This window comes from Meriones unguiculatus, chromosome 14 (genome assembly GCF_030254825.1).
Source record: "Meriones unguiculatus strain TT.TT164.6M chromosome 14, Bangor_MerUng_6.1, whole genome shotgun sequence".
NCBI lineage: Eukaryota > Metazoa > Chordata > Mammalia > Rodentia > Muridae > Meriones > Meriones unguiculatus.
This window is the reverse complement of record NC_083361.1, coordinates 12,925,285-12,953,151: the sequence shown is the minus strand read 5'-3', so window position 1 is coordinate 12,953,151 and position 27,867 is coordinate 12,925,285. Positions and strand designations below refer to the sequence as shown.

Here is a 27,867-nt window from a genome sequence, read left to right as displayed (position 1 = left end):
CACACACACACACACACACTTCATTAGTGGGTACTGGGAACCAGATATGGGTCCCCTGTGAGAGCAGCCTGGTCCTAAACAGTGAGCCACCTAGCTTTTTCTTTTCTTTTCTTTTCTTTTCTTTTCTTTTCTTTTCTTTTCTTTTCTTTTCTTTTCTTTTCTTTTCTTTTCTTTTCTTTTCTTTTCTTTTCTTTTCTTTTCTTTTCCTTTCTTTCTTTCTTTCTTTCTTTCTTTCTTTCTTTCTTTCTTTCTTTCTTTCTTTCTTTCCTTCTTTCTTTCTTAAAATAATATTTGACCCATCCCAGAGGAAAACGAGTGTCAAATGGGTGCTTGAAGAGCCTCCGCCCTTTTTGAATCTCTCAGAGCTTTTGCCTCTTACTTCTCTATTTTCACCCCTCCTGGCCTTGGTGGCTTCCTCAGTGTGTCTGCGGTGCCTGACACCCCACAGTTCACACGCCTTCAAGGGTCTTGTTCCTTTCCGTCATGTCTTTCAGAGTTCTTCTGATAACAGGTATGTTGGGGGCTTGGAGGATCCTCAGGGTGAGGAGAAGGGGTTAGAGGATCATCAGAGGGGTCTAGGAGAAAGGTTCTAGGAAGGAGTTGGTGGGGAGAGGCATAGGTCTTTAGGGATGGTGGGTACTAAGGATCGAACTCAGGCACTCAGCGCTTAATGGCAAGCCCCTTTACCCACTGAGACACATTGTTGGACCGATTCTTGGCTGTTTCTTTTAAAAAGAGATTTATTTTATTTTATTTTTGTGTGTGCGTGGGTGTTTCCCCACACGCATGTATGCTCATCATGTGTGTGCCGTGCCAATGGAAGACAGAACTGGGCATCAGAAGGGGAGGAGGGGACTTTTTGGGTCTTTGAGTGGAAAGAAAGGTCAGAGACTAGGGAGGAGTTAGGTGGGGAGAGGCAAAGGGCTTTCTGGAAGGATAAGTGATTCAAGAAAGAAAAGAGTAGAGGAATGGCTGGGGGAGCATGGATGAAGGACCAAATCCATCAACTCTGTAAGGCTGCTGGTCACAGGTGAGGCTACCGAGGTCCAGAGAGATGCCGGGACAGTACCAGGGGACACAGCAGGCAGATTTCCTCCTGTGACCCACTCACCATTCCTACTTAGCCTTAGGTTCTAATGAACTAGGACCTAGTGTGAATGTTTGTTGAATGACTGATGAATCAAACCGTGGTTTGAGTTTGTTTCCTTTTTAAATCTATTTTTGTAGGGAGTAAGTCGAGAAGGGAAGGAACTGTTTGAGAATTGCATAGGAAGGAAAATTTCTAAAAGGCCTTTGTTGTGTAAATCCTTGTGGTTATGACAGGGGTGTGTGGTGGGGCAGGCGGTCATTGTGGGCTTAGATGGGGACTGGCTATGCCCTATGACAGACTCTTATAGATCCTGGAGCCTGAGCCAGAACATTTGGCCTACAGTGAATAGACTGCCTTGTGGTGACCCACCCTGCACCCCAGCATCTGGGAGGCAGAATGGGAGGCAGGAAGATCAGGTCTTGTAACCACAATTACACTGCAATGTTCCAGGCCAGGCTGGGCTGTGTACAAACTGAACAGACAGATCCCACAACTGTGTGAAGCCCTGCCCCGGGCTGTCATTCAGTGCATGTGGTCAGGAATGCTCAAGGGTTTTGGAAAGCTGTGCTGTCGCCTTAACTGTGATGGTTCCTTTGCTTTGACTCTTTTTTTCTTGTTATCCTTCCAGCCCTGGCCTTATGTCATGGATTTAATCTGGACACTGAAAATCCCATGACCTTCCAAGAGAATGCAAGGGGCTTCGGGCAGAGCGTGGTCCAGCTTGATACATCCCGGTAAAGGCTTCAGGGGAAATCCTGGGTTTCAGTGCTTCTCTAAATGCAAGGGGCATGGGGATGGGAGAAGATCTTTCTTTCTGATCTTTCTTCTTCCCTCTTTCCCTCGCTCCCTGTCTCCCTCCCTCTCTCCACCCCCCAATCTCTCTCTGCCTTTTTTTGCTGGTGATGGAGTCAGTTCTACCACTGAGCCACAGCCCCGTCCCCCAACCCTCTTGGCTGAATTTTCTTTGTTGAATAGTAGTGAGGTTCCAGGAGTCCAACTTCACAAGATCCATGAAAGTTGAGAGCAAAAAGTCTTTCTTACTCCCTGAACTTTCCTTCCTAGGAAGGATTTTTGACAATTGGCTTCTTGTGGTTCTTTAGGAGAGATTTTTATCTGTCTTTATCTCTACCCCCTAACTGCGGCCTACTTTCCCACCCTCCATCTGCATCATGAGTTATGTTCAAGTTATGACCTGCTTTTAGGTTGTTACTGTAAATACTTCTAAGATGTGTTTGTGTGTGTGTGTGTACAAGTACACATGCCACAGCATGCCTGGTGAAAGTCAGAGCTACTTACTGGAGTTGGTTTTGCCAAGAGGGCCCTGTGGTGGGACTTAGCTTGTCAGGTTTGCCATCAAGTACCTTTAGCCACCAAACCCATCTCTCCACTATGAAAATAATTTTGAACACAGTCCCGATCACTTGCTACTCAGAATACAGGGAAGTGATCAGGGGATAGAGTCCACAAAGCCTACAACACTTATTTTTAGAGAAATATTTAAGAAGTCATGGGGCCTGCAGTCCTAGAGGCTGAGCAATAGCACTCTCATGTCTAGAAGACACTCTTTCACTGCCATCACCCCTGGCCTCTGGCTTGCATTGGCTTCCCACTTCCTGTTCTGTAATGACTCCTGAGCCTTGGGAGGAAGTGTGTAGTGCAGATGTCTCACATAGAGCTGAGCATCCCATCTCTTAGTCTCTATGTACGGACCAGTTGTGAGTCTCTGTACTAGTTGTCATCTACTTAGGCAGAAGCTTCTCTGCTGAGGACTGAGAGGGGTGCTGATCTAAGATACAGTGTTGAGCTCTCAGAAAGAAGTTTGATACTAGGTCCATTTAGTAGACTAAAAGTAATAGCTTTCCCCCTCGGGCCTATGGCCTACTTAGCTACAAGAATCTTGGCCCAGTCAACAGTACCGGATACGAGTTTCATCTTGTGACCAGACTTAAAATGCAAGCAGAGTGGAGGCTACGGCTTGTCTTAGGTTTCCATTGCTCTGATAAGACGCCATGACCTAAAGCAACTTGGGGAGGAGGAGGTTTGTTTGGATTGCAAATTCTGAGTCACAGTCCACTGAGAGAAGCCAAGGCAGGAACTTGGAGACAGGAAGTTGGAGGCAGGAAGTGAAGTAGAAGCCCTGGAGGAGCCTTGCTACTTGCTTTGCTTAGCCTGCTTTCTTAAGCAGCCCAGAACCACCTTTCCAGGGGTGGCACTGCTCACCGGACGCCGCATCAACCAGCAATCCAGAAAAATGCCCTTATAGGCCAATTTGATGGAGGCAACTCCTGGATTGAGATTATCCTTCCTCTCACATGTCTCGGTTTGTGTCAAGCACTTCCCCATAACATTCTTGCCGCTACTCCACCAGTGGGCACTTGGATATCGGGCCAGGCCAGTCCTTATTGTCGCTGAAAAGTTCAGAGCTGTGTAAAACTTTTGATTGCTTTTTCCCCTGGTAATATGCATAGAGCCTTCCGGCACCAGGGAAGCCAGCCAGTAGGGATGGAGTTTCCAGCTTAGTACCAACTTGATTTCTCCATAGTCTATGACTCAAGTACACATTGCCTTAAGCAATAAGGTCTTGCCATCACATTCTGGAGGGTAACCAAGAGCAATGGTAATAGCCAGTCATGTTTAGGCGGGGGTGGGGAGGCGGGGGACATTTATGGGATCCCACTGAGCAACAACTTGGTGAGGGGTACTCCGTATCTAGGCTTTTTATTTGATAGCTCGTGGCATCTGCTCTATATAAATTTCATGTGTGTGTGTGTGTGTGTGTGTGTGTGTACGCACATGTAACATATGATATATTTCAGGAGGCTTCTCTTTCTACTTTTATAGAATTTGTTTCTCATAGTCTCTGGGGTGGGGGTGCTAGGTCAAGAGGTCATTGTTTGACTAGAGATCTCTAAAAGTACTCTAGGACAGGAAAGAGTATATTTTCTTGAAAGCTATAGACTAGTGACTCCAGAATTTTCTTTATCTCCTTTTCTTTAAAATTTTATTTTATTTTTATTATTTACGGTTAATTCACTTTGTATCCCAGCTGTAGCCCCCTCTTTTATCCCCTCCCAATTTCACCTTCTCTCCCTTTTTTTTTCCTATGCCCCTCCCCCAGTCCACTGATGGGGAGGTCCTCCTCCCCTTCCTTCTGACCCTAGTCTATCAGGTCTCATCAGGACTGGGTGCATTGTCTTCCTCTGTGGACTGGTAAGACTGCTCCCCGCTCAGGTGGAGGTGATCATCGAGCCAGCCCCTGAGTTCATATCAGAGACTGTTCCTGTTTCCATTAATAGGGAACACTGAGCTGCCATGGGCTACATCTGTGCAGGGGTTCTAGGTTATCTCCATGCATGGTCCTGGGTTGGAGTATCAGTCTTACATAAGACCACTGTGCCCAGATTTTTTGGTTCTGTTGCTCTCCTTGTAGATCTCCTGTCCCCTCCATGTCTTTTTATCTTTATCTTCCCCTTCTTTCATAAGATTCCCTGCACTCCAACCAAAGTTTGACTATGAGTATCAGCATCTGCTTTGATAACCCTTCTGGGTAAAGTCTTTCAGAGGCCCTCTGTGGTAGGCACCTTTCCTGTTTCCTGTTTTCTCCCTCTTTTATGTCCCTCCCATTTGCCTTTCTGAATGAAGATTGAGCATTTTACCCAAGGTCCTCCTTCTTGATTAGGTTCTTTGGGTGTACAGATTTTTCTTTTTTAGATTTATTTATTTTTATTTCATGCATATGGATATTTTGCCTACATTTACCTTTGGTCACCCTGGTACAAGTTTTTTTTTGTCTTTTTTAAATTTTATTTCTTTAAAAATTCTTTATTAATTACACTTTATTCACTTTGTATCCCCCCTGTGGTTCCCTCCTTCCTCCCGTCCCAATCCCTCCCTTCCTCCACCCTCTGCATGCATGTCCCTCTCCAAGTCCACTGATAGGGGAAGACTTCTTTTCCTTCCTTCTGATCCTAGTCAATTAGGTCTCATCAGGAGTGGCTGCACTGTCTTCTTCTGTGGCCTGGTAATGCTGCTTCCCCCTCAGGGAGAGGTAATTAAAGAGCAGGCCAATCAGTTCATGTCAGAGACAGTCCCTGTTCCTATTATAATGGAACCCATTTGGATACTGAACTGCCATGGTCTACATCTGTGCAGGGGTCTTAGGTTATCTCCATTCATGGTCCTTGGTTGGAGTATCAGTCTCAGGAAAGACCCCTGTGCTCAGATTTTTTGGTTCTGTTGCTCTCCTTGTGGAGTTCCTGTCTTCTCCAGGTCTTACTATTTCCTACTTCTTTCCTAAGATGTCAGGAGGCTTCTTTAGTAGTTGGTTTCCATACTGCATTTTTTTAAAAAAAGGTTTTTATTGTTAGTTATCACTCCCCATATTCAGCCCTCTCTCAGCCCCCGTGCTCCATTATCCTCTCTCCCCTCTTCACACTACCTTCATACCATCTCCCTTGACAGCCCCCCTTCCCACGATCCCTTATTACTTTCCTGGCTTCTAGGGCTACCCCAGTTTAAGCACACATACACAAAAATTCAAAGACAGCACCCACATATGAGTGAGAACACCTGGTATCTGTCCTTCTGGGTCTAGCTTACTTACCCACATGGATCATTTCTAGATTTTATGATTTTGTTTTTTATTTGCCTACACATTTTGTGACTTTTATTTTTCCTTCTAGCCAAATCATATTACACTATGTTTATGTACCACAGTTTCATTATCTATTAGTTGAGGGACATCTAGGCTGTTGTGAATATAGCAGCAGTGAACAAAGAGGAGCAATTGTCTCTGTAGAAGGAAAAAGAGCCCTTTGGGCACATGCCCAGTTATAGGATAGCTGGATCTTGCAGTAGATCTATTTTGATCTTTTTGAGGAACCTCCACCCTAATTTCCATAGTGGCTGTGCCAGTTTGCTGTCCCACCAACAGTGATTCCCTCACAGCAGCATTTGTTGTAATTTTCAAAAAAAAACTTAGTCATTCTGCCTTGGGTAAGATGAAATCTCAAAGTAGTTTTAATTGCATTTCCCTCATGAGGATGTTGAACATTTACCAATGTTTTTTTTTTTTTTCTCAAAAAGTTTGAGATTTTATTTATTTCCATATTAGCTGTATGTTTGCCTGTGTATCTGTGCACCGTGTGCATGCAGTGCCTGTAGAGGCCAGAAGAGGGCGTTGGATCTCCCAGAACTGGAGTCACAGGTGACACCTGTGCTTTTACTTAACAGCCATAGCGTCTGGGAGAGGGATTGCCTCCCTCCTTATAGGGTAACACCGTATAAATTTCACACATATATAAGGTTTAAAAAATTGTATGTGGTGTGTATCTCTCTGTGTGGGTGTATGCATGTGTGTTGCATACATACACAAATATATGCGTGTGTGTACACATACATTTGATGTACATATTTTAGGAAGCGTCTGTGTAATTGTTTTTCACATCGCTTTCTTCCTAAAGGTTTTTATTGTTAGCTGTCTCTTGCCATACTTATTCCTCTCCTACCCTCATGCTCCGTTATACCCTGCAGTGTGGGTGCTTGGATCTGAACCCCAGTCCTCTGGAAAAGAAGCCAGTGCTTTTAACTGCTGAGCCAGCTTTCTAGTTGTCTTAAGTTTTTAAAAAGATGACTGATATTACTATTATTAATGTTGGATAGAAAAAAAGGAGTGGCCAGGTGTACCAGGTTCACCTCCAACCTCCATAAACACTACACTCAAGTGCGTACACCCCACACAGATGCGCGCGCGTGCACACATGCATGGAATTAAAAAAAAAATCTTAGCCTTGTGTGGTGGCACACACTTTTAATCCCAGTACTCAGGATGCTGAGGCAGACAGATCTGTGTGAGTTTGAGGCAAGCCCGGTCTACATAATGAGTTCCAGGACAGCCAGAGTGGTGTAGTGGGACCCTGGAGAGAGAGAGAGAGAGAGAGAGAGAGAGAATGAGAGAGAGAGAGAGAATGAGAGAGAGAGAGAGAATGAGAGAGAGAGAGAGAGTGCTATCATGACAGGATTGTGGGGAGAGGCCCAGAGGAAACTGTGAGAAATCCAAGGAACCAAAGGAAAAAAAATCTTGACTTTTATGTCTCTTCAGGAGATGATGGGAAGTTCTGTACCACATGACTTAGTGTGAGGTGCTTCGTATGTGGTGGGTGGAATGGGGTGCCGGGTACTGGGTAGGGCATAAATTAGTTGTAAAGCCACATACACAGAAGCCTTCTTCCCTTGTCGTGGGGAGAGGGTATAGCGAGATTTTTACTACTTTGTGGGCTCTTCTTTTTTTCCACCCCTTTTCTTCTTCCCTCTCAACTCCCTAACACTAGATGTAAGAGAAGAAAGGAAAGAGATCCCTGAATAGTGTCAGGGGTCAGGAAGGAGCGACATTATCATCAGACTACTTCCTGCTGATTAGGGGCGTCCAGTTCCTTGGGGCAAGTTTGATCTTCATCTCCGGGATATCTAATTTCTCCTTGTTTCTTCTTTGTGCATGACTGCTTTAGACTGTGTACGTGTGTGTGTGTGTGTGTGTGTGTGTGTGTGTGAGAGAGAGAGAGAGAGAGAGAGAGAGAGAGAGAGAGAGAGATGCGTGCATGTGGAGGTCAGACAATAACTTTTGGCAGCCAGTTCTCTCCTCCCATCATGGATCCCAGGGATTGAACTCATGTTATCTTGCTTGAATGGCAAGCACCTTTACCCACTGGAGCCTCTCGCCAGCCGGTTTTCTCCTTTAATGGGAGGTATTTCTGTTGTGTGACTTGTTCTGGAGAGATGTGGTCAAATGTATGTTCACTCCAGAGCGGACACCAACAGCAGACTGAAGAAGGAGCCGGTTTGGGTGTAGCTCTCTGGGCCAATGGCTTTAGCTGGGATTTGCTTCCATAGTATGGAGGAGGGGTTACCCACAGGAGCACGAACAACTTACAGGAGAATCTTTCTCCCCACCAACCAGTAACAGCCCTGTGTGCCCCTCCCTCCCCTCCAGAGGGGACGTGGATGGGGTCAGCCCCTTTCTGGTCTCTTCTGGGTAACAGCAGCTTCTGGGAGTTCAACATGGCAATGGTGGTGCTGGGCCCAGGGCACATGTTCCACAGCAATTCCTTTTCTGTTGATGCTTTTTTTCTTACCTTTCCCCATTTTGTACTCTTCACTCTTCACGATTTGTAGGAACCGAGAGACCAGAGGAAGGAAACCTGGGGTGTAGGTTGCAAGTCTCCCTTTCCCGGTTCCTCGTTTATCTTTTGACTTTTAAATAAGTCAATATCTGTACACTTATTTAAAATGGTTATGTCATCGAAATACTCATTTTTTATTGTTTGAGAATTCCTTATGTACGAGTACTATGTTTTGGGCAAGCCCATCTCTTAGCTCCTCAACTCCTATCTTCCCGTATCACCCCATCCCTTTTCCATCCTAACTTCATGGGGTCTTGTCTTAAATCTGTTTTTAAAAATCCTCTCAGTGTTCTGTGTCATTCTTAGAAAGGGCTTTCCCGTTCTGGGATTTAACTTTTTATTTTATTTTTCTCTGCTGTTTCTCCCGCCTATCTGTGGGAGCTCAGGAACCCCACTTCCCTCTGGAAGGCAGACTTCCCCTCCCTACATTCGGAATGTTCTTTACTTCCCCCTTCCTACAGCGTGGTTGTCGCAGCTCCCCAGGAGGTAAAGGGCGTTAACCAGACAGGCGTCCTCTACCAGTGTGACTACAGCACACAGAGGTGCGAGCCCATTGTCCTGCAAGGTGAGTCTCGACTCTGTGTGAACACACCTGGTTTGTCAAGCATTCCTGAGTCCTGTGAGACTTTGGTGGGGCACGGAACACCTGGCCTTTGCCCCTAGCCTTTGCCCTGCCTTTGGACCTCTCAGGCAACCCCCACCCCTACGTTCCTTTTACGTAATCTATCTGGTGTCTCCCAGGCTAAAGTGACTCTTGGCAGCTTATTTGCCTCTACGTATGTATATGTGTCAAATGCATGTCTGCTGCCCAGGGAGGTCACGAGAGAGTGTCAGGGTCCCTGCAGTTGTGGGCTGTCATGGAGGTGCTGGGAATCAAACCCAGGTCCTAGAGGAGCGGACAGTGCCCTTATGTGCTGGGCCATGTGGCCGATGAGTTTCACGGGTGCTTCTGTGTCTGTTGTTCTAGCACTGGGCTATGGATGGTGTGACCACACCCTCCTTATTACATGGGGTTCTGGGGATCCAAACTCAGGCCCTCATGCTTTCATGGCTAGCTTCACTGACTGAGGCAGGCCATCTTTCCTGTTCCCAGCTAGACATAAGTAGATTGTATTATATCACACAAGATCTCTCTCCTTCTCTTTCCCACCCCTCCCCTCTCTGCAAGGCCTCTTGTACCCAAGCTGGCCTCAAACTTGCTATGTATCTGGCAATAACCTTGAACTCTGCATTCTCCTGCTTCTCCATCACCATAGGTCACCTTATGCTTTGTGCACGCTAGGCCACACTCTACCAACAGGGCCAGAGCCCCATTCCTGAAATAGAGTTTAGTTATGACAGCTTCTTTTTAGTCCTTTGTTTTTTTCTTTTTGAGACAGGGTCTCATCGTGCAGCCACCGCTGGCCTGGAACTAGCTATGTAGGCCAGGTTGGCCTCAAATGTACGGAGATCTTCCTGCCTCTGCCTCCCAGTTACTGGGATTAAAGTTCTTCCTCACCGTGCCTGGCTGACATTTTTATAAATGTGTACAATATATTTCAATCCTTTAGTCTTCTTTACCCTCTGTTATCTCCCCCTGGCTCTTTTAGCTGGCCTATACTCCAAATAGTGCACCACACTTTAAATCTTATTTTCATTCTTCTTTGTGACTGGCTAAGACTCCATTGTGAAGACTGCATTTTCTTTTCATTATTCTATCTATCTATCTATCTATCTATCTATCTATCTATCTATCTATCTATCTAGGTTTTTTGAGATAGGTTTCTCTGTGTAGCTCTGGCTGACCTGGAACTCACTCTGTAGACCAGGCGGGTATTAAACTCAGACATCCCCCTGCCTCTGTGAGCATGGTTGTGCACGCCTGCCATGTCCCTGCCTGGCTGTTTCACAGCTCCTCTTATCCTCGAAGATGACTGTGCATGTCTGTCTCCTCAGTACCCCCAGAGGCTGTGAATATGTCCTTGGGCTTGTCCCTGGCTGCCTCTACAAGCCCTTCCCAGCTGCTGGTGAGTTGGTGTCCATCAGAAGAGAGTCTTGAGGGTAGAAATGGGAGACCTGGGGATGCTGGGCTGGAGGTCTTGTGGATGGTGGAGGTGCTGCACAGGGAGGGCAGGAGGCAGGAGCAGCCCTCTTACTTGTGCTCTGCCCTCAGGCATGCGGCCCCACTGTGCACCAAAACTGCAAGGACAACACGTACGTGAATGGTTTGTGCTACTTATTTGGCTCCAACCTGCTGAGGCCACCCCAGCAGTTCCCAGAGGCTCTCAGAGGTATGTGCCTTTTGGTAGAGACTTGAGGATGGGAGGCAGGGTTAGGCTGGTGGTTGCTCGTGGTCTAGCCTTGGGGGTGTGACCACAGGGAGCTTGGAAACCCTGGGTCTCTTGGAGAGGAGTTAAGGTACTTGCATTAGCCACTCCTGGGAGGAGAGGTCAAGCCACTTGGCTTTACAGATGTTCCGGTCGTCATCCTTGGAGCAATTGCTGGGGTCTCCCAGGCATAGTCTTTGGTGGTGTTGATGGTGTAGCTCTCTGGGCCAATGGAGGAGGCCTTGTTCTCTTCTCCAACTTTTTCCCACTCATTCTGCCTCAGCTATCATGCTTCAGAGCCTCCCCCACCCCCCACTGCCTCTCTTCTCAAAGCTGTCCTCAGAGCTCTTACCCCTTTCTCAAATCCTAACTGATAATCCCTCATTATCATTCTGGATTAAATATTATCTCTTTCAAGATATTCATGGGTGCTTCCTCATTATGCCAGCACCAGGAGGCTGAGGTCAGCATGGGTTTGAGGTCAGCCTGGGCTACATAGCAGTACTCTAAGAAAAAAAAATTAAGTAGTCGTTTGAAGCGGTCTTTGTTCTGTGCTCTGTGGGCCTTCTAATCATCCCACCATTGGTCTCTATTACAATGCCCTCCTTTGCCATCTCATACAGACCTAGTTTCCTTTTTTTTTCTTATCCTGTCTTTCTTCTGCATGTAAACAAGTACACTGCGCAGAATGGTCTCTATGCCTGTGTGTGTTGTCACCTAACGAATACAGCACTTTAAAACTGTTAAACATTTTTTACCACATCAAATGTTCTGTAAGTCAAGAATTTTGGCCTGGCCTAGCCTTTGCTTCTGAGTCTCTCAGGAAACTGCAGTGATAAGTTGTTTAACCATGGCTTCAGTCTCCTTTGAAGTCTTGACTCGGGTGAGGTCTTACTCCAAGCTCATGGCTATGCCTGTTGGGCTGATGAGCTGTATCTCATGGGCGGTTGGCTGGGGAATCTCCCTTAGTTGCTTGGCACATGGTCACCTTATACCCAGCTGGATCATCTCAGAGTGAAGGAGAACACAGGGGATAATAGGAGGCGTGATAAAGAAGGTAGGGAGAGGCAGACAAACAGAAAGGGGCAGAGAAAAAGGAGAGAGAGAGAGAGAGAGAGAGAGAGAGAGAAACAGCTAGGTGTAGTGGCCTTTATCTGTGGTCCTAACACTTGGGAGAAGGAAGATCAGGTCATCTTCAGCTACACAGTGGAGAGAGACTGTCTTAGTGTTTTACTGCTGGCAGAGCTGGCAGTCTCAGTCTGGGCTTGAAATCTTAAAGCTCACCCCAGTGACACGCCTCCTCCAACAAGGCCATACCTCCTAATCCATTCAAATAGCGCCTGTCAGTCCCTGGTGACCCAGCATTCAAATCTACAAGCCTATGGGGGTCATTCTCATTCAGACCAAGACAGGAACTATACATGTGTATCGTAGTTGGAGGGACTATAGGGTGGCTGCCTGATAGACTCCCGTTTCCTAGGCATTTGTTGATTGAGAAAGAAAGTGAGGGCTTGAATAATCATTTCAAGCTACTTTCCCACAGTGCTGGGCAGCTTCAAGCTGATTGTAAAGCAAAAGGCAGACATTTCTTCTTTGATAACCCTTCCTTCCTTTCTTCCTTCCCTCCCTCCCTCCCTCCCTCCTTCCCTCCCTCCCTACCTCCCTCCTTCCTTCCTTCCTTCCCTTCTCTTCTTTTCTCTTCCTTCCTTCCTTCCTTCCTTCCTTCCTTCCTTCCTTCCTTTCTTTCTTTCTTTCTTTCTTTCTTTCTTTCTTTCTTTCTTTCTTTCTTTCTTTCTTTCTTTCTTTCTTTCTTTCTTTCTGAGACAGGATCTCTCTATATAGCCCCAGCTGCCCTGGAACTCACTATGTAGACCCCCTCCTTCACATTCTCCTCCTCCTCCCCTTTGTACCATTCCTCCTCCTTCTTCAAGACAAAGTCTTACTGCATATCTCTGGCTGGCCTGGAACTTGCTATGTAGACCAAGCTGATCTTGAATTAACAAAGCACTGCTTCTGCTTCCCAAGTGCTGGGATTAAAAGCCCCCAGCTCAAACAATTACTTTCAAGCCCATTTTGGGAACTATAGCTCACTTGCCTTGGACAACATTCAGTCTTCAAGTCTGGGGTCCTCCTTTTGGGATTACGGGTAGATATCATCTCCACTTTCTCCTCACCAGGGCTCTGCTGATTCACCTTAGCCACGAGTACGTGTGACTCTGCCCTGGCACCCACTTGAACTCTTTTGGTTGAAACTGCATGCTGCAGAGGGTCTATTTTCCACTTGCCAGGCCAGCCTTCTATTTCTGGCACTGGATGGTGGCTGCTGTTGCTGCAGTACAGCCCGAATATGCAGTGGTGCTGGCTGTTTCTCTTTAGCCCTGTTGGAAAAGCGCTTGCTTAGAGATGTTTTGGTGCCACTTCTCAGTATGACTTTTGGTTCTGCCTGTGCCGGGCTGTCTCTAGATCTTGAGCATCAAAGGACATGAATTCCAGTGACCCTCCTGAGCTGGTGCCTTGGTTTATTCTTGGAAGGGTCAATGGGATGGCTCCTGTGTGGTTTGAATGAGGATGACCCCTGTAAGCTTATATATTGAAATGTTTGGTTTCCAGTTGGTGGACTGTTTAGGAGAGGTTAGAAAGTATGGCCTTTCTAGGGTGGATATGTCATTTGGGGTAGGCTTTGAGGCTTTAAAAGCCTATGCAAGGCTTAGTCTCATTTTCTCTCTGCCTGCTGTCTTCAGATCAGGATATAAGTTTTTGTCTGATGCTCAAGTGCCATGCCAGCCTGCTGGCCATGATGGTCATGAATTAACCCTATGAAACTGTAAGCAAGCATCCATTCTAAAATGCTTTCTTTTATTAACTGACTTGGCCATCATGTCCCCTCACAGAAATAGTACAGTAAGCAAGACAGCTCCACAATAACCTGACCCCAAAGCCGCTAAACCCCAGTGGAAGGAAGGTAACACGATGACTCATCCCTGCTTTAGCAGTGTCTGTGATTCCAAGATATGATGCTGTTGTGGGAGCAGATGCAGTGTTGGCTCTTCTGAGGGAGCATAGCCGAGTGAATTCCAGGCAGCTCCCTCAGCTGGGCATAGTGCCTGTGAGGGCTGCAGAGATCCTCAGTGTGGAGAACTGTAGATATTTAAGGCAGTGAGAGATGTTGGTATTCTCTGACATAGCATCCTTCTGTTCTTTTGGCTTGACACTGATCTTGCCTTTGGACTCCCTCCGTGGCCAGCCTGGGTTTTTGTGCTCTCTAGGGTCACTGCTACTCCCCTGACATACTCTGGCACCCTCTGTAGTTACTTTCATTCAGTTGGTTTTAGTTCTGCTGGCTGCCAAAGGCTTCTGGTCCCCCATCTTGCTGATGTGCAAGAGGTCTGTCCATATTTTATTTAACTTGATGCAAATTCAGGATTCCTCTCTCTCTCTCTCTCTCTCTCTCTCTTTCTCTCTCTTTCCCTTCCCTACCCTTCATTGTCCAGCTGAGAGCTGACATTAAAAGAACATTTCTAATTACTTAACCAATTCGTGTTCTTTTTTTCTTCTTGTCTAGGATGTCCTCAGCAAGAGAGTGACATTGCCTTCTTGATTGATGGCTCTGGTAGCATCAGCACCAGTGACTTTCAGAAGATGAAGGAGTTTGTCTCAACTGTGATGGGCCAGTTTTCAGAGTCTAAAGCCTTGGTGAGGGCTGATGGGGAGCCCTACGTAATGCAAACAAATGAACGACAACCAGGCTGCCCCGTTCTGAGTGATGCAAATGTGGGATTTGGTAAAGTGGTGACATCACCTCACCACGCTCTTTTCTGCTATTCTTGTTGCTGCCTCAGCATTTTTTTTTTTTTTTTTTTTGGCTCCCGTCAAGTCGGTGCACTGGTTAATTGACAGGGGTTGTCTTGGGGAATGAACCGGAAGTCATTCTTGCTGAGCTCTAGTACTGTTAAAAAGATGTGTAAGGCTCTTGTTGGGGTGATGGGCACGTTCTGTAGAGTAATGCCGGGTGTTCTCTTCCTAGTTCTCTTTGATGCAGTACTCTGATGATTTTCGGACTCACTTCACCTTCAATACGTTCAAGAAAAACCCTGACCCAGGATTTCATGTGAGGCCCATAAAGCAGCTGAATGGGAGGACAAAAACTGCCACAGGGATCCGTAAAGTAGTGTGAGTTCTTCCGTCACTGTGTTTGGGGGAAGTGCTGGGACTTTTAGTTGGACTTGTGGAGGATCAGAGGGGTTGTTCAGACAGGGATGGGGTGAACTATTTTTCAGAGGGCCAAACAATTTGAAAAATGTGCATGTAAACACAGGTTGCAGTTAAAATTAACAGCTAAAAGGGGCAGCAAGAACACAGCTGGAAATGTGGGCTGAATCTAACCACCAAAAGACAAAATAAAAATAGTCCCTAAATGCTATTTTATGTTCATTGTGGATCCCCTGAAAGCTTTAAGTGGGTGGGAGGCATTCCGTGTTTGTTGTTTTTAACATTGCTCTGTTTTTGGGATGTATACAGAGGTGAGTATGGGCTTGGGCAGAAATGTACGAAGCTGGGGTTCAGGATAACATAGTTAATAAAATTCTTGCAATGCAAACATAAAGACCCGAGTTCCACCCCTAGAACCCACGTAGAAAAGCCAGACACTGTGGCAATTCACTTGTAACCCCAATGCCAGGGAGGCTTAGACAAGGAAGATCCCTGGAGCTCCCTGGCTAGCCCAGTAATAAGTGAGCTCCAGGCCAATGAGAGACCCTGTCTCAAAACAAGGTGAGGTATGACACCCTTCCCCACCCTTCGTCACACATACACAAATGCAGGGAAATGAGCTGGGAAGCTTCCTTAGTATTCTGGGTGAGATTTGATGATGGATCAAGGAGGTCTACTTTAGTTCTTTACATTGTTTTTTCCTTCTGTATTTAACAGCAATGAGGAACTGGTGTGTAGTATGGAATAACTGTAATTCAGGAGATAGAGGCAGGGGGATCACTAATTTGAGGCCCAGCAAGACTCTGTATTCAAAACATAAAAACAAAAAGTCAAACTCTGGGTGGGGGGTGCGCAGCCCCACCCAGACAGACAGAGCCCAGTTCCTGTGATGGTTCCTCTGCTGCTGTCTCACGCCAAATGCCAACAGCGTCTCTGCCCACTCGTGTCTCTGTCATTCCCTTCTCTGGACAGGAGAGAACTGTTTCAGAAAGCCAGCGGGGCCCGGGATAATGCTGTGAGGATCCTCGTTGTCATCACAGATGGAGAAAAATACGGTGATCCCTTGAAGTACGAGGATGTCATCCCTGAGGCAGACAGAGCGGGGATCATTCGCTATGTTATTGGGGTAGGAAATACAGATATTGGGCCTGGTACTTCCGTGGAGATTAGAGATTTTCTACTGAAATGTTCTGTCTTCAATGTGCAAATATCAGTAAAAGTGAAAGAAGGCAAGAGCCATTGGTAGGCCATACACATTGCTACCATGTAGCTACGTCACAGTAATGTAGTTTATGTACAAAGGATCCCCAATTCAGTGACTTAATGTAAGTCAGCTTGTAGTTTGGCCAGACTGTTTTCCTGGTCTCAGCAAGGCTCACCTACATATCTGCCATTAGCTGCAGGCTGGTGGGCAGGTCTGCTCACCTGGCCTTTGTTCTCTGCCCCCTTGGATGAGTCCTGTTTGTCTGCTGGGCAGATGGCCTTGCTGGGAACAAGTTGGGTAGCTTGGCTCTACTGTTCCCTGGGCCTCACTCTCCCATGGCCTCACCTGAGGATGCCCTTATGGTGAAGGCAGAGCAGAAAGCAAGTGCCTTTTACAAGCTTCCATTTGCATTGCATTTGGTAACAATTGTGGGCTGACATGGAGACAACAGTGAGTGGGGCAGGACAGTCCGTCAAGAACAGGCTGGTATGGCAAAACTTGGAAAAGAGGCTTGGTTAGAGAAGAGAAAATGTTAGGGTCACTAGTATAATTATGCTTGTGCCCCACCTTGGATGACATAGAAAAGGGTGCCATGAATTTAAAGCATGGCATGTAAGAGGGACCTTCACATATGAAAAAGATTCTCCTGGGGCTAGAGAGAAGGCTCAGTGTGAGCACTTACTGGTTTTCCAGAGGACCAGAGTTTACTTCCTAGCTCCCTGGTCAGGAGGCTCAGAACAGCTTGTAACTCCAGCTCCAAGTGGTCTGACACCTCTTCACACACACACACACACACACACACACACACACACACACACACGACACAGACATACAGACACACAGGCACACACAGATATACAAATATATACACACACACAGACATCCATCCATCCATCCTTTGAAAAAGAGAGAGTCATCTCTCTTTCTCTCTCTGTTACACACACACACACACACACACACACACACACACACACACGCACGGACACACGCACACACACACAGGAGAGAGAGAGAGAGTTAGAGAGAGAGAAAGAGAAAGAGAGAGAGAATTAAAGGCAAAATCATAGAAAGGATTCTATTTTTTTGCTGGGGAGACGGCAGCCCCCTACCAGGAGGAGTGGCATAACAAATGGGTGATCATCTAAATACCAAATTGCTCCCCTCGCTACAAATGACCTGCCTAACTGTCCCCAGCAGCCCTGCTCTAAGCAGCCTTCTATTCAGCTTTTTATTCGATAGAACAAGTTTCAGATTCTTTTATCGAGTAAATTTTCTTTGTTTCATGGTACGGCTACTGTCAGAGAAATACGTAACTCAGCTCTTGCTCCTTGGTAACAGGTGGGAAGTGCCTTCACCAAAGATAATTCCCGAGAAGAGCTCAACACCATTGCATCTAAGCCAGCTAGGGATCACGTGTTCCAAGTGAACAACTTTGAAGCTCTGAAGACCATTCAGAACCAGCTTCAGGAAAAGATCTTTGCAATCGAGGGTGAGCCAGCTCGGGGCAGGTCAGGGGTTCCCGCTCAGCATCCTTACCCCAGCGCCCGCTCTTCTCCAGCCATTTTGGTCTCACGTGCTCCATCCCTTTGAAAGAAATAAAGCTAGATTTTTTTTTTTGTCTCTAATTATAAAATCTAGGCTAGAGGGTGATTAAACTGTATCACAGTGGGTCCAAATAATATACAATGTTTTTCCAAAAATTTGTATGTGCTATGAGCATTGCTTGACTTGCCACCACATCTCCTCAGCCTAGAAGTGTGTGTGGTACATAGAAATGTCCAACAAATATTTATCACATACATTTATAAATTAGAGAATCTCTTTCTCTCTTTGGGGATTTGTTTTTGACATAGTCTCACCTGGTAGCCCAGGATGACCTTGAACTCACGGTAATCCTCTTGCCTCAGCCTCTCAAGTGCTGGGCTTACATGTATGTGCTACAACACTTGGCCACATTAGGGCATTTCATATGTAACTGATCTACAGCTTCTGTGGAAAGGTTGGAAAGTTAGGTACATTGAGGACCCCATTCTTCCTCGAGAAAAGGTAGCTGAAGTTGCCACTGTCCCCTTATGATGCACATGTGCCCAGTTGAACACTGGAGCCTCACTTTGTTTGGTATCAAGAGCATTTGAAGTTTTGGGTATTTGATCCATGCTTTTCTGCTAGCTTTAATGGAGAAAGTTTTATTGCTTACAGGCACTCAGACAGGAAGTTCTAGCTCCTTTGAGCATGAGATGTCTCAAGAAGGCTTCAGCGCCACCATCACCTCTGTGAGTGGTTCTGTGTTACACTGGGGGTGAAGATGGGGCATGAAAAGAAAGAAGGGGTCAAAGGTTTAGGGCTTTCATGGTGGGTTCTCATCAGGAGGGTTTTTGGTGGGCATCACCAGTTCTCTTTCTTCCTTTCTCAATCTTGCTGTGCGCCTTTCTGCAGAGCGGTCCCTTGCTGGGCTCTGTGGGGAGCTTTGACTGGGCAGGTGGAGCCTTCCTGTACACATCAAAAGATAAAGCCACCTTCATCAACACCACCAGAGTGGATTCAGACATGAATGATGCTTACTTGGGTGAGTGAGAAGGGCTGGAGTTTATTCTAGGAAGGGGTCAGTATGTGGTATCACTCTGCTGACATGGTTGATCTTTTGCTGGCCCTTGGGATAGCTGTAAAGATTCTTCTTTAAAAATCTACATTTAATTTCAGTTTTGGTCATAATAGCTACCTTAACACATCAGTCATGGGGCTGCTCTATTGCCCTACTTAAGAATGGACTTTCACTGTGGAAAGGAGGGCCAGGTCTGCAGTGGAAAACATTTTGCCTATGGAAGGATTCTTTCTAGGTTATGCTTCTGCAGTCATCTTGAGGAGCCGGAGTCAAAGCCTGGTCTTAGGAGCACCTCGCTATCAGCATACTGGCCTGGTGGTGATGTTCAGGCAGAATTTCGGTGCTTGGGAGCCACACACTGACATCAAGGGCAGTCAGGTAAGTGTGGAGTGTGTGAAGCGTAAACAGGCAGAGGCACCCAGGGACTGAGAGCTTCTAGGACAGGCCAAAACCATGTGTGGCAGTCTTTGGAGGGCTTATGTTAGAGTCCCAAGTCAACTTTGCCTGGGGGGAAGGTTGTGTCTTTGGCTTTTCTTTCTTTTGTTGTGGCACTGGGGTTTGGACCCAGGGCCTCATGCATGTCAGGTGAGTGATTTACCACTGACCTATATATTCCCGCCCTAACCTCAGCATTTCCAGCAATGACTAGTTAATATTTGACCCGTATAGAGCTTTCTATGACTATCTGATTCTGGAGCTGGCATTCAGCCAAGATGTAACCATAGCAACATTAGGTATTAAAATACTGAAATAATTCCATATCTGTAGATGGCCTGGGGAGATAATTAAGAAATGAATTTGATGCCCAGAACCCACATGAAAAAGCTACGTCTACTGACTTTATAATATACTTCTCTTGCTAGCAGCAAATTCAGTTGCTTGAGCTAAGGATGTAGTTCAATGGTAGACCAGTTGTCTAGCATGTCTGAAGTACTAGATTTCATCTTTAACACACACACTCTCTCTTCCCCATTTTTCTCTCTCTCTCTTTCCTTAGCTCTTTATCAAAATGTATCATGAATCATTCTGTTGCTGTGAAGAGATGCCCAAACCAAGGCAACTCTTAAAAAGAAAGCATTTAATTGGTTGTTGCCTACAGTTTCAGAGGTTTAGTTCCTTAGCATCATGACAGGGAACATAGTGGCATGCATGTCACTGGAGCAGTAGCTGAGAGCTACATTCTGAGAAAGAACAAAACACTGGGCTAGGTGTGGGCTTTTGAAAACCTCAAAGCCTGCTGGACATGGTGTCACACACCTTTAATCCCAAGAAGCAGAGGCAGGTGGATCTCTGTGAGTTTGAGGCCAGCCTGGTCTACAAAGCAAGTTCCAGGGTAGCCAGGGCTGTTCACACAGAGAAACTCTATCTTGGGGAGAGGGCGAGAACACCTCAAAACCCACCTTCCTCAAAACCTTTCTCCAACAAGGCCACACCTCCTAATCCTATCAAAGAGCCCCATTCCCTGGTGACTAAGCATTCAAATATATGAGCCTGTGGAGGGCTTTCTTATTCAAACCATCACAAGTCATTTATGAAACCGTATCTTTTCCTAAAGTTTTTCCCCAGTAGTCATGATCTCATTCTCCTCCCTCTTCCTTTCAGACAGGTCATATGGTATATCCCTATGCAGTCCTTGAACTCCTGATCCTCCTGCCTCTGTCTTCTAAGTGCTGGTATGCACCACCGTGTCTGGCTGTGGACTTCTTAACAGAGCAGAAACCTTCAGACTCTTCTTAGGTGGAAAGAGATATGTGATCTTCGCCCTGTCTCTTTCAGATTGGCTCTTACTTTGGGGCCTCCCTCTGTGCTGTGGACATGGACGGTGATGACAATACCAACTTTATCCTCATTGGGGCCCCTCATTATTATGAACAGAATCGAGGAGGCCAGGTGTCAGTGTGTCCCTTGCCGAGGGGGGTGAGTGATGGGCCGGGTGGAGCTGGGTGGGAGGTGGAGGGTTGCCAGGGATTTGGGTCTGCCATTGCTTTTGTTTGGCAGAGAGCACAGTGGCAGTGTGAGGCTACTCTCCACGGTGAACAGGGCCATCCCTGGGGTCGCTTTGGGGCAGCTCTGACAGTGCTGGGAGACGTGAATGGGGACAAGCTGACAGATGTGGCCATCGGGGCCCCGGGAGAGCAGGAGAATCAGGGTGCTGTCTACATATTTCACGGAGCATCGGCAGTCAGCCTCAGTGCCTCTCACAGCCAGGTAAGATCCCGCCGCCGACCTTGCGCAGCACTGAACTGTGATTTCAGAGCCTCTGATTTAACTGCCGGATCAGTTTTTCTTCACTCCTTCCAGAACCTTCCAAACAGTAACACGCCCTTCACTGATGACAGAGAATCCCCCAGTCTAGAGGAATTCTCTGTCACGGAGGGCGCTGCTTCGGGCAGCCTTACTCAACTTTGTAGTCAGGCCTGGGGCTGTAGGTGACAAGCTTGCATGTGTGAGCATGTTACCTGCTGAGCCTTGGCTCCTGACCTGCAGTCAGACCAGAGGAAGACATGTGTGCTAAGTGCTGCATAGAGAGCTGCTCCTTCCTCCGCAATCTCAGTTCTGGCTGAGTGAACGAGAATTCTGTTCTCCCCAGATCTGTGCCAATTTTATTACTGAAAATCCTATGTCACAGGAAATTCATAACATTGGGCACTTGATAGGACCCCACCGATCCTCGGGCTTTTTACAAGACCTCAGAATTTGGTCTTAGTTGTTGCTACATTAAAAGACAGTGTGAGAGCCAGGTGTGGTGGCACAAGCCTTTAATCCCAGCGCTAAAGGTAGAGGCAGGCAGATCTCGGTGAGTTCAAGGCCAGCTTGGTTTACAGAGTGAGTGCAGGACAGCCAGGGTTACACAAAAAGAAAAACCCTGTCTCACCAACCTCCCCAAACAGTCTGTGTGAATTGAATGCATAGGTGAATGTGTGCGTGTGTGTTCATGTGTGTACTAGGTATATGTGTTTGTGCATGTGTGTGTGTGTGCCATGGGGCTGATGTGGAGGTCAGAGACTGATGGTGGGATTCTCTTTTCAATCATTTCTCCACCTCATTCTTCCCCCTTCCCCCGTTTTTGAGAAAGGGGTCTCACTGTGTAGCTCTGGCTGAGCTGAAATGTACTGTGCAGAGTAGGCTGTCCTCAGACTCGTAAAGATCCTCATGCTTTAGCCCCCAAAGTGCTAGGATTAGAGGCATGCGCCACTATGCCCGGCCCCCTTCTTGATATTTGTGATAGTCTTAACATTGAATTTTATTTTAAAGATTTGTTGTTTTTGTTTACGTGGATGTGTGTCTGCCTTCATGAGTTTATGTGCAAGTGCCCACAGAGCTCAGGGGGCAGTGGATCCCCTGGAGCTGGTATTACAGGCAGTTGTGAGCTGCCTGATGTGGGTGCCAGGAATCAAACCCAGGTCCTCTGCAAGAGCAGTGAGTGCTTCTAAGTGCTGAGCCATTATTTCTAGCCCTCAAATGGTTGTGGGGACTGTAGTTGAGAGCTGCCAGGCTTGGCTAATGACCGTTTTGGAACAGGGGAACCCAGCATCTTTCTTTTCTACTGGATCTTGAAATGAAGTAGCTCGCACTGATGACGAGTCATCCTGAATCCTGGCCCCAGAACTGGTCCCCCTTCAGAGACTCTGTCACTGCCACATGGAGCCCCTGACTGTGGGTTCCTTGCAGCCTTGGCCCACCTCACCCATGCTGTGTTTTCTCCCACTAGAGTGAGCTGAGGCCGTGTGGTCTCCTGGTCTCTAGTCTTTTCCAGTCTCATGTTTTCCTTTATTAAAAATGTATTATGGTAAAAAAATTTTAAATACTTGAGCTCTCCTCTGACCAGACTTGAAATGAACTCTCTCACACATGACCTGCTTTAGCTGCTTCTGGGCATTAGTTGGCAATCCTCCATTTTGCCTCCTCCTTGTGCCCCATACAACCAAAGCACTATAGATAGTGCTATACTCTGCTTTGCTTGTATGGTTTGATTATTTTAGACACCTCCATGCATGGAATGATTTGGCCTTTTGTGTCTGTCTGGCTTCTTTTATGTAGAATAACATCTTCTAGTTTCATTCCTATTGGCATCTTTTTTATTTTTTATTTTTAAATAAAGGGTGAATATTGTATTTTCCGCTATAGAAAATGCCCTGCTGGGGTGACTTGTTATCAGTCATTGCACATGAAGGTTATTACATTTCTTTTGTGAATTGTGTGTGTGTTGGTCAGGGTTTCTGTTACTATGACAAAACACCATGACTAAAAAGCAGGTTGGGGAGGAAAGGGTTTATTCAGCTTACATGTCCAGATCATTGGAGAAAGTCAGAACAGGACTCAAGCAGGGCTGGAACCTGAAGGCAGGCACTGATGGAGAGGCCATGGAGAAGTGCTACCCATGCTTCCCATGGTCTCGTCTCCCATGGCTTGCTCGGCCTGTTTTCTTATAGAATCCAGGACCACCAGCCTAGGGATGAACCCACCCACCATGGGCTGGGCCCTCTTCCATTAAGCACTAATTGAGAAAACGCCTTACAGCTGGATCTCATGGAGCCATTTCCTCAACTGAGGCTCCTTCCTTTCTGATGGCTCTAACTTGTGTCAAGTTGACATACAAACCCAGCCAGGACAGTGTGGCAAAATAATGTGGGTTTGCTAATATTCCTTCAAGATTCTTTTTTTAAAATTTTTTTTAAGATTTATTTATTTTATGTATATGAGTGTTCTATCTGCATTTGTACCTGCCAGAAGAGGGAATCAGTTCACATTATAGATGGTTGTGAGTCACCATGTGGTTGCTGGGAATTGAACTCATGACCTTTGGAAGAGCAGACAGTGCTCTTAACCACTGGCCATCTCTCCAGCCCCTCCTTCAAGATTCTTTTTTTTTTTATTTTTTTTTATTTTTTATTTTTCAATGCAGTTTATTCAGGATCCTTCAAGATTCTTATTCTAATTCTTTTGAATACAATTGAGAAGTGAGAATTCTGGATCATGTGACAGTCCTATTAGTTCATCTTTAGCACTGTTAAAAGCCTAGATTCTACATATGAGAGAAAACATGCACAGTTTGTCCTTTTTTTTTTTTTTTTTTTTTTTTTAATATTGTTTATACAGTATTCTGCCTTCATGCCAGAAGAGGGCACCAGGTCTCGTTGTAGGTGGTTATGAGCCACTGTGTGGTTTCTGGGAATTGAACTCAGGACCTTTAGGAAGAACAGCCAGCCAGTGCTCTTAACCTCTGAGCCATCTCTCCAGCCCTCAGACCTTGTTCTTCTGGGCTTGAGCTATTTTACTTAGCATGGTCATCTTCATTTCCATTTATCCCCTCAAATGACCTGGGTCTCACCATTTTGGCTACCCTGGCTGGCCAGCAAGCCCCAAGGGTTCATGCTAAAGCATACATACCTACTTTTCACATGGTGCTAGAGACCCAGACTCAGAGTCTCACAGTGCAAAGTGGGTTCTTTCCACAGCCTTGCTCTCTTGCCTCTCCATTTCCTTATTTATTTTGAGACGAGGTCTCGCTTTGTGTCTAGGCTGGCCTCCACTCGTGGTCCTTCTGCTGGAGCCTCCCCATGCTGCAATTACAGCTGTGTGTTTCCATACCCAGACCTTTCTTTCTTTCTGATGCATTTTAAGTTAAGTTGCACCATCAGCTCCCTTTGTGCATAATACTTTGACGTGTCGGTTATTAACTAGAAATCTTTGTTCCCAGTTACTTTAAGACATAAAGAGAAAACGCATAAATATTTATTCAGTGAGTCTTCACGAATGTAAATCATATCTCTTTCAATGCATAGCCGTGTGGTTAGATGTGGTAGAGCACACCAATAATGCCAGGATGCAGGAGGCAGAGGCAGGAAGAGGTCATATGTAAGTCCCTCTTGGGCTATACAGCAAGTTCAAGGTCAGCCTGAGCTTTATATTCAGACCTTTCTACAGTCCCTCCAAACCTCAACCCCAACTCCAAAGGCCCCCAAACAATATAGAACATCCCCTCCCCAGCCAATTTGTATCTTCTACTTTTTTTTTCAGTTTTGCTCATTCCCTGGGCTGGAGTCCAATCCACAGACTCTAGACACGTGGCTCCCACGGGAGACTCCACAGTTGACACATATTGGCACATATTGCTCTCTTTCTTTGGGGCACTTGTTTTTCTCTGTGTAAATGGGTTTGAAGGTTTTGGTTTTAATTTCGTTTTTATTACAGAGGTTCTACATGTCTATTAAGTAAATTTTTATGTAAAACAAACAGTGGAACCCCTGGTCTTCTCTCTCCATTGCCACCATACCTCACATTTCAGAGGAAAACAAGGTCAAGGAGAGAGTATTTAAAAATCAATTTTATTTTCGGAATTTCATGCATGCATATAATGCGTCTGATAAAATCTATGCTCATTTTTTCCTTCCAACTCCTGTTTCACTTTCCTTCCCAGTTTCATATGCTCATTTAAATTTTTAAAAATATCTTATGACTATGAGTATTTTGCCTGCATGTGTGTCTGTGCACCAATGTGCCTAACTCCTGAGGAGGCCAGAAGAGGGCATCGGATCCCCTGGAATTGGAGTTACAGCTGACTGAGCTGTGGGTCCTCTGGAGGAGGAGCCAGTGCTTTTTTAACCACTGAACCCTCTCTCCACCCCAAACCCTACTGAGTCCACTAGGTGCTGGTGGTGTGTGCATTAGCTTAGGGAGCCTCTTGGGGAGGTGCATGCCTGGAGAAAACTGAAGGGAGCGTATTTATGTGTACACAAGTGAGCTTGCCCACAGCTTGTGGTTAAAAGGAAATACGAAATGGATCGTGCTTTCTTGCTTTTATTGCGGTTTATATTTTTTCTCATATGACCGAAACTAAAGATGATTAGTGGAACAACCAGTAAGCCAGGAATACCAGCCACGTTATAGGTCATTTCAAAGCAAATGTCTTTTCAGCAGATACAGGAGGTACCGGGACGTGACTCACTGTTACGGCACTTGCCCCGCTGGGCCACTGGCAGCTGACACATCGACATTTCTTCTTCCTCTTTTTTTTAAATTTTATTTCTTAATGTTTTGGAGGCAGGGTTTCTCTGGGTAGCCCTGGCTATCCTGGAACTCACTCTGTAGACCAGGCTGGCTTTGAACTCACAGAGATCTGCTTCCTCTACCTCCAGAGTGCTGGAATTAAAGGCACATGCCACCATGCCTAGCCACCCTTTTCTTCTTATTAAAGATGTGTATGTGTGCTCATGTGTGTTGCACTGACATACAGGTCTCTCTGGAATAATGGATTTTTTGGTATGAATAAGCAGAGCTAGATTTTGACATCAAACACATGCTGGTAAGATGGCAGGGCAGGAAAAAGTGCTGACAGATTGAGTTCAGTCTCCAGAACCCACATGGTGGCCAGAGAGAAGTGACTTCTTCCAATCATCCTTTCACCTCTACACTTGCACTATGGCACACACATGCATGTGACTAGATAAACAGGTGTCGCGGTCTGATTCACTCTCCGGGACCCCACGTGATGGTTCCTGAATGTTGTCCTCTGACCTCCACGTGAGCACTGTGGTGTGGGAACCCCCCACCTCAAGGAAGGAAAATGTAATGAAAAGTACTCAACGTTTGCATTTCTCTGACTACATAAATGAGACCCAGATGGGCCAAACAGTACATTTTTATTTCTTTCCTGTAAAACTTTCAGCTTCCTAAGCTGGGCTTACATCTGTAATCCCAGCACTCTGGGAAGCTGAGGTAAGCAGATCTCTGTGGTTTATAAATCAAGTCCAGAACAGCCAAGGCTACACAGAGAAACTCTCTCTTTCTCTCTCTCAAAAAAAAACCAAAACCAAAAACAAACAAACAAAAAACAATCAAACAAACAAAAAAACAAAAACAAAAACAAAAACAAAAAAACCCAAACCAAACAAGCAACTTTCAGCATTCTTTAGGAAACTCAGATTATCCTGGAAAACTTTGGGTATTGTTGGAGATCATGACTTAAACAGTTCTTTAATGAGGTTTTTTTTTGTTTTTGTTTTTAGGTGACAAGTACTGTTTTCTCTATTTAAATATAGTAAGCTATGCAGCTGGAATTGTAGCGTTGCTGTTTTCTATTCCAGCTGCCTTCTGATTTCCAAAATAAAAATAAAAATGTGGCGTTACTGCTCAATTACTTCAAATTATAGAGAAGTATTTTCCCTTATATTTAGAATTGTGGTCCTTAACCTGGACTGTACATTGTAATTATTTGTGTATTTTAAAATATATGCAGAGTGTTTACTAGCTGGCCCAAACCAAACTCCTATATACATGATATTGGCTAGAGCCTGAGAATGGAATTTCAGGACTGCACGGGTAAACCGCTGTGTGCATCTGAGAAGTCTTAAGTCACCTGAAGTCCTTCAGAAGTATGGGCTGTAAAGAAGACAGTCTCTGCCTCGGTGACTGAATCAGACACTTCCGTACTTTCTCTCTTCTTCCCTACCCACAGCGGATCGCAGGTGCCCGCGTCTCCCCTGGGCTCCAGTACTTCGGGCAGTCTCTGAGTGGGGGCAAAGATCTCACAATGGACGGCCTGAAAGACCTGGCTGTGGGTGCCCAGGGCCACCTACTGCTGCTCAGGTGAGAAGCGCTCTCGTATCGCCAGCCCTTCTCCTTTGGAGCGTCCCTCCTCTTCCTGATGGCTTTCTGGTGTCCCTCTAGAGCCCAGCCTGTGGTGAGACTTGAGGCAACCATGGAGTTCAGTCCCAAGAGTATACCAAGGAGCTTGATTGTGTGTCAAGAACAAGTATCTACAAACAAGGATGCTGGGGAGGTCAGAGTCTGCCTCCGCGTCCGCAAGACCACCAGGGATCGTCTGCGAGAAGGTGAGACGTGCTGGGCAAACCTCTGGCTTTACAGGACAGTGTCTCATGTCAGTCTGCCCAGTCTCCTGGCAGAAGAAAGTTCGGGCAGGCGCTGACAGACCTTTAAAGCTCGGCTAGAATGAGTGAGGCAGCCCAGCAAACCTTACCAGAAGGGTCACTTCTCTGGTAATTCACTGAGGACACTTCTGCATTGTGTCCCTTGTCCAGAGAACCAGGACCCCTGTATATATAAGCGAACTAGGCTCCCCCTCTCCCTGTCCCCTTCCTCTCTCCCCCTCCTTCTTCCTCTCCCTCTCTCTTTCTCTTTCTTTCCCTTCCCCTCTCCCTCTCTCTCCCTCTCTCCACAGTGTGGTCTTTTTACAATTTCACACATGTAGACAATGTATTTTGGTTAGATCCACCTGCACTACTGTCACTTGTCCCTTTACTTGAATTCCTTATTTT

At 46.1% G+C, this 27,867-nt stretch overlaps 1 protein-coding gene across 1 annotated transcript in view; it reads left to right on the top strand.

Moving 5' to 3' along the window:
* Positions 1–381: 381 nt before the first annotated feature.
* The window catches only part of Itgam (integrin subunit alpha M), a 36,140-nt gene continuing 8,654 nt past the window's right edge, over positions 382–27,867 (top strand). Inside the window, exons 1-16 of the mRNA XM_021662027.2 lie at positions 382–511; positions 1,719–1,824; positions 8,730–8,833; positions 10,204–10,274; positions 10,421–10,538; positions 14,137–14,267; positions 14,599–14,744; positions 15,756–15,909; positions 17,326–17,476; positions 18,187–18,260; positions 18,424–18,553; positions 18,825–18,967; positions 20,366–20,506; positions 20,588–20,797; positions 27,048–27,178; positions 27,260–27,423. Of these exons, the coding sequence (XP_021517702.1) occupies positions 484–511; positions 1,719–1,824; positions 8,730–8,833; positions 10,204–10,274; positions 10,421–10,538; positions 14,137–14,267; positions 14,599–14,744; positions 15,756–15,909; positions 17,326–17,476; positions 18,187–18,260; positions 18,424–18,553; positions 18,825–18,967; positions 20,366–20,506; positions 20,588–20,797; positions 27,048–27,178; positions 27,260–27,423 (2,002 nt within the window). The 5' untranslated portion in view covers positions 382–483. The remainder of the gene's footprint in view (positions 512–1,718; positions 1,825–8,729; positions 8,834–10,203; positions 10,275–10,420; positions 10,539–14,136; positions 14,268–14,598; positions 14,745–15,755; positions 15,910–17,325; positions 17,477–18,186; positions 18,261–18,423; positions 18,554–18,824; positions 18,968–20,365; positions 20,507–20,587; positions 20,798–27,047; positions 27,179–27,259; positions 27,424–27,867) is intronic.